This window comes from Henckelia pumila, chromosome 2 (genome assembly GCF_033568475.1).
Source record: "Henckelia pumila isolate YLH828 chromosome 2, ASM3356847v2, whole genome shotgun sequence".
Lineage (NCBI taxonomy): Eukaryota > Viridiplantae > Streptophyta > Magnoliopsida > Lamiales > Gesneriaceae > Henckelia > Henckelia pumila.
Window position 1 is genome coordinate 112,931,030 of NC_133121.1, and position 6,635 is coordinate 112,937,664.

General features: G+C 37.9%; 1 protein-coding gene across 2 annotated transcripts; it reads right to left on the reverse strand.

Annotated features, from left to right (window-relative positions):
• Positions 1–439: 439 nt before the first annotated feature.
• Positions 440–5,930, reverse strand: LOC140877128 (NADPH--cytochrome P450 reductase-like). Of its 2 annotated transcripts, XM_073280655.1 has the most exons (18): positions 5,316–5,930; positions 4,770–4,829; positions 4,612–4,688; positions 4,421–4,478; positions 4,243–4,326; positions 4,111–4,147; positions 3,570–3,639; positions 3,267–3,470; positions 3,093–3,185; positions 2,728–2,953; positions 2,563–2,646; positions 2,321–2,472; positions 1,924–2,020; positions 1,625–1,774; positions 1,451–1,528; positions 1,239–1,361; positions 985–1,098; positions 440–850 (listed from the first exon to the last, which is right to left on the reverse strand). In XM_073280655.1, the coding sequence occupies exons 1-18, from the start codon at positions 5,652–5,654 to the stop codon at positions 770–772; spliced, it is 2,127 nt and encodes a 708-aa protein (XP_073136756.1). In that variant the 5' UTR covers positions 5,655–5,930; the 3' UTR covers positions 440–769. The 2 variants fall into 2 exon arrangements, with proteins under 2 accessions (XP_073136756.1, XP_073136758.1); XM_073280657.1 differs by lacking the exons at positions 440–850; positions 985–1,098 and having other exon boundaries at positions 1,237–1,361; positions 1,451–1,523.
• Between the last annotated feature and the right edge of the window lie 705 nt (positions 5,931–6,635).

A 6,635-nucleotide genomic window follows, 5' to 3' on the forward strand; every position in this document is an offset into this window, starting at 1 on the left:
AGCTTTTACATTTCAATTAATCCAGTAAAAGCCAACGCAGTCTAAAAATTGGTTTTTGAGTTAGAAATCAAAACTCATTTAATAATAATAATAATAATAATAATAATAATTTGTTACATGACTTGTTTTTCATGTCATAAAAATCCGACACTCTAACCTCGAAGGCTCTAACGATGATTGAAAAGAGACCAAACAATGAAACAAACGAGCCCACCGGGGACCAGGTTTGTAGGGGGCCAAATGAAAAAAGAAGATGAAACATTGTCAATGGGAAAATATGTCAGCTAGAAGAAATAATAAGCAAAAATATGTTAGAAAAAGGTATTTTCCCTCTCCGAATATTAACTTGTCTGTCATTTTAAAACAATAAAAAAAGGGATTTTGAAATGACCGTGATAGCTCATCAAAACTGATGCAAACATGATGAGATACGCAGAGCTACAAATAAAGTTTCAACTCCAAATCGCTTGCAGATTCACAAGGTTGCCTACAAAGACTATAACCTACCATTATACCAATGACTGTTTCTATATGCAAACACAATACAATACCATTAGACAACAAAATTTGCGTCTAAAGAATCACAAACAGAGCTAACTTAATATCACAACACGTAAAATTTCCCATCCCTCGGGTTGGCTTTGGCACGCTGAGGCAGCTGGTTTCTAAACGTTGATTCAATTCCTTCAATATGATTTCCTTTTTTTCTTTTTCATTTTGGCATCGAGTGAGATCATGGAAAACCCTCAGTAGTTTCTCGGAGGATTGATCACCATACATCACGCAGATATCTTCCTGTCATTTGCAGATTCTTCACCATGCTCTCGGTTTTCGAGCTGTCCAAGGATCCCTGAAACAGTAGCAGTTTTAGTTCCATATCCGGGATGATTCTATCCTCCCCCGTCAGATAACATATGGGTTGCTAATGGAGGCAACGGTGAAAAGAAAAGTAGCATAAACAAATTATGTCGTTTAGATACAAACCTGCTCTTGCACAATGGTGTGCAGAGTTCGGTGAACGTCACGTGCCATGCCTTTGGCATCACCGCAAACGTATATGTAACCTCCCTCGGAAATTATACTCCAGAGGTTCGCGGCCTGTTATTAAATCAGAACATAATATAAGTTCAAAACCTAAATTTATCTGTTGATAGATGCCACTAAAACCACATAATGTCTGTAATCCACGATCAGAGAGAATTCAAGCAAGCACCAATTTATTTAAAGCGTTGGAATACCTTCTCTATCATCTTGTGTTGCACATATTCCTTAGAGGGTCCCTCACGTGAGAATGCAAGGACCAGCTCAGATATTATTCCACCTTTGACAAACTCGTTTAACTCTTCCTCATAAATGAAGTCCTGTAGATTGCAGCAGTTTCAAACTCTTACTGTAAACATAAATATTAATAATATTCAGGATTCACACCAACGTTAGGCGAGTTACTAACCATTTTGCGGTTCCTACATCCAAAAAATAATACGGCAGGACCGAGATCCGCTCCAGATTCCTTCAAAGCTAGTCTTTCCTGGGAAATAATATTTTATTCACGGCCACTCATTCTTGACATGGGTCGTGAAAATAGGACATGGTATGTGTAATAACGAAACAAGTCTACTCAAACCTGAAGGAAACCCCTGAACGGAGCCAAGCCAGTACCGGGGCCAATCATTATAATTGGTACTCTAGAATCAGAGGGGAGTTTGAAATTAGAAGTCCGAACATAAATTGGTGCCCAACTGCAGTCATGGCTTTCTTCCAATGATATGGCATTCTGCGAATAAGGCCAATGCAAGCTCAGGTTTACAAATTCTAAACGAAAGAACCAAACAAAGACTGCTTGTTATACCATTGGTCCATTTTAAGTCTCAACTATCAAGATAAAATATTAATATGAGATTCAATTGGATAGATAACAAATACCTTCATCCATGTTGAGCAAACACCCTCGTGGATTCGTCCTGTAGGTGTTTTCTCGTAAACTAATGCACAAGTGACATGAATTCTAGATGGCGCAATCCTGAAGAAAACCAACAATTGATAATTAATATCCCAAAGCAAAAGCTAGTGAAAAATGGAATATAGTACAAGTAAACGAGAGGTTGCTTGAATCGCAACAAATCTTTTCTTTTCTTTTCTTTTTTTAAACTTGAATCCGACATCTTGTTTCATCACCAGGAGTATAACATAATACTCAAAATCCAAAATTTATAAAGAAGGCTTTACCAACAATAAATGCAGATAACATTAATTCAGCAAGTGTCTCTACACTCTTGTTATTATCAAGACAACCATACAAAGGAGCATAACAAGAACTCACTTCGGAGAGGACGAGATTGAATAGAATCTGGTTTGAAGGCGTGGAGCAACTGCCGCAAAGAAAACGCCAAGTGGAGGCTTGGCTGACGGGAATTCTGACATGACCTCGAGTAGGCTTCTCTGATTTGCAACAACCCATTGTGTATATTCCTCCTGAAGCAAAGAAAATGTTCATAAGAAAAATTGGCATGTAGTCATGTACTCGATTTGGATAGGAAATATGAGACTTCATTGATTACAAACCTTTCCAGCAGGGGATGAAAGATGTCTGAGTCGATCGGCATCACTTGGATCAGAGGCATAAGCGGCTAATGCAACCAAAGCAGACTGGAAAATATACGCGATAGTGCCTTAATGTCTGCCTATGTGAATCGCACATAAAATGCAAGACATAGGGATGCAGCATACCTTCTTAGGTGAGTTTAAAAGGTCTGCATATCGAGCTAGTGCCATTCTCAATGTGCAAGGCGGGAAGGGAGGTAGCAATGAACCTCCACTGAGCAGTGTTCCGTCCTCTTTATCAGTGTGAAGTGAGAAGCATGTATCCGGTGGAAGATTTAGTAACCTCTCCGCTTCCATCACAGTTTCAATTGAATTTTCACAGTATACACCAACATGATCGCCTGTTTCATACCTGAGGGTGATACGTACACTAGAATAAGTACAAGCTCTTGCATACTGCTTTAGAGTTAAAGAAAGCTAACAAGTAGCTGTGATAAAAAAAAAAATATCCAGAACATTTATACGATATATAATATTGGACAGAAATTTACATGAGTCCAGTGCCAGATATGTCAAATTCCAAGTGAATGCACGAACGATCAGATGAGGCAGTGTGGAGCTCCTTCTTAAAAGCAACATTAGATCTTCAAGGACAGCAAAAACAAAAAGCTGGTACCTCCAATAAAAAGGGAAAAAGAAAATAAAAACATAGGCCCTGTCGTTACCGGCAAGGATGCTGAGCATCATAAAATATATGGCCATTGGCATGACCATTGGCTTGAATAGAGTTATTCTCCAGAATTAATCCATCAGATTGGTCATGAAACACTACACGATATTCCAAAACCGCAGCAGTGTATGGAGTTGTGGCAGCTGCATCATCCTCGTCACGGAGAACTGCATCCAATTCTGGCCACAATAACTCACGCCTACAAAATAACAGTGAATGCAATTTGTTCAAGGCATGACCTTGTTATGATCCAAGATGAAACTGTTTCATAATTAAATAACAATCCATATCCTAGTACCATGCAGTAAAATCATCTTCAATGCATTGATCGTCGTCTCCAAGACCCACGGGTATAAGCCGTTTTCCACCTGATATTGGACAACAAAGAATCCACTTAAGATTAATACTCTTTGAAATTCATTGATGATCAATTGAAGACTAGCTCAGTTTCTACATGTATGTCATCTGTTAAGATAGACATGGTTTCCTCTTCAAAACTCAAAAGACTGTATTTATATTATAAGCTCATATCACACAAATTATCAGTATTTTAGTTCGGACACAGCACTCTCCGGGCCGGAGTGACCTACATTTCTCAATAACTCACAATAAGAATGTCTTTCAAACTATTAAAGATTAATGATATTATTAACACGTATAGAAAAAATAAATATAATTGCAGAGAATGCAACAACATAGTCTGCTTCAAAGAGCACGGAACACTCACATGGAAACTGGTAACACATTTCATAGGCAAACTTATGAAGGAAGATCAAGCACCTTGCATGCTTATATCTAACTATAAGACAAGAAAAAAAAATCAGCAAGGGATAACTGACCTTGGTCAGCAAGAATTTCATCCACCACTTTAGCAATCTGGCATCCGAACATAATAAAACAAAATGAGAATACCATCAATTAAATGAATACTTTAGTAATCTGGCATCCAAACATAATTAAATGTATGTAACCTTGTTAAAATGTTCATATTGTCTGTTCCCAAGACCAAATACACCATACTGTAGATTTTTAAGCCAGTCACCTCTATCATTTCCCTGCGCCGCAAAATCATAAACTAAGACTATAATTTCAAGCCAGAGTGAGAAATCCATGAAGATTAATTATTAATCGGATGTCAAGATGTTATACCTCCGTAAACCATTTGTAAAATCTTGCTGCATTGTCCGTAGGCTCACCGTCTCCATATCTGCAAGTAACAAATCCTTGACCATCACAATGCAATCATAAACCACATGATCTGGATTATGTCAGACACACAAATATTTTCACCATAATACAAAACTACATCTTTGATAAAGATAATATTTCAAGGCACATACGTGGCCAGGCAAAAGAATGCTATAGTTTCCTTATTGAATTTCTCCTCATATTCTTCATCATCGGCGGCATAATCATCCTACCACAACCAAAAAGATAAGCCTAGAACAAGTACAACTTCAACAATGAAAGTAAAAGGAAAATTCAAATAAAACCTTACCATATCAACCACTCTAAACTTGGCCTTTTCATACCTGGCTTTAGCTTCTTCGGCAAGTGCCTGCACAACAAAATTTTCACAACCAAAACATCAAAATTTTAAATCTTATGCAAGTAAAAATTCATTTTTACCAGAATTATATTTCTTTAAAAAGAAAAGCTTCTGAAAGGAGGCGGACCTGTCAATATACAATACAATTGAATCACACACAATCACCCTACACGTGTGCCAGAATTCCCATACCAATTCGTGCCCTTCATCTTGTTTATAGCATTAACTGGACAATTCTTGGCTTCTTGTCAATGCAGATGTTAAGGTTCGGCCATTTACATCAAAACAATATTTTTGGGCACGTGACACTAATAAAAAACTCCAAGGATTTCATTTTATTAAGAGAAAATCCAGATGCAATTTCAATTAAATTTTTTATTTAACATTAATTAAGTTCGTAAAAGTATCCCCATACAAAGCCTTTGGAGAAAGAATCCAAATGCGATTCAATACTTTTCATGCCTTTAGTCGGTATAAAGTAATCGGTCTTTCTACCTTGGCAAAGCCTTCAGCCGTGCCAGTCTGAGTCCCGAAAAAGATGGACACTCTCTTCTTTCCATCATCAACTTCATCCAGCTCGAGCACCGCCTTGGGCACAACCAGCTTCGGCATCTCCACCGCCTTCTTGCCTGATCCACCCACCCGCCGCCACAACAGCACCACAATACATCCGATCAGCACCGCCACGGAGGTGGTGAGAACCATCATCAGCTCCCTGTTCTCCATCAGCAGCGCCACCAAGTCCGACGACCCATCAGAATTATCGGGTTTCCCGCCCTGTAAGATCGCCAATATAAAATCGAACGGCGAGAGCTTCTCCGACGTGGGTTCCATGATTTCTCAACTGGATCCCAGCTAGATTTCTGAGAAAAAGTCGAGATCACCAAGAACCCGTCGGCCGGCTTAGGGGAAAACCGTGATAAATAGATCGTTGTCTCGAAAAAAAATGGAATGAATCTCTGCCAATTTCGTAAAGAATCCCTCAGTAAATGGATTTAGCGGGGAAATGGTAGCTGAGTTTGGAGAGGCTGAGCTACGAGGAACAGAGGGGTGGAGCAGAGGAGAGGAGAGGAGAAGGAGAACACACAAACCCCAATCTAACCACGCTGACCAAACCCACACCTAACTTGGGTTAATACTCATAATATTATTATATTATCCTTTTATTTTTGGATTATTTATTTTTAATGACTTTAAAATTTTTATAATTATATGTTTATTAACATTTGGTAATTCAATGAATAATTAATTGGGCAACATCAATCAAGTTTGAAAACTATTTTCTTATATAAATTTAGAACAAATCCGGCTCTAAAGTAACATAGGGTATTTTTTAAAAAATATATTTTTTTTTTCCCAAAAGTAGTATTTAATTAATTAGTTAATTGAGAGGTGTTTATATATATATAAGTAATAACAATCGAAAGTTTGGACAGTGAAAATTAAATTTTGAGGCTTGTATGTCAACCTCTCTTTAACTTTAAGGAGAAGGATACACCGTATACGTGGGTTAATTGCATGCGGACCCCCTGTGAAAGTTTTAATTGGTGTAAAACCCCCTGTGATAAATTAATAGGCTCCAAGCTCCTCGTGATTTTAAAACGTTGGCACACGTCACCCCTGCAACTGGTGGTGTGAGAACACGCGTTGTTGCTGCGAATTTTTATTGAATTTTGTTACTTTTTGCACATGGTTTGACTTAATTGCCCTTTATTATTATATTTTTTTATTGTCTTCTCTTTCACAAACAAGTTGTTGGTTTGTTTGGCTGTATCAGAGCAGGAATAGTAATTGAAGGCAATAGCAATGGAATCT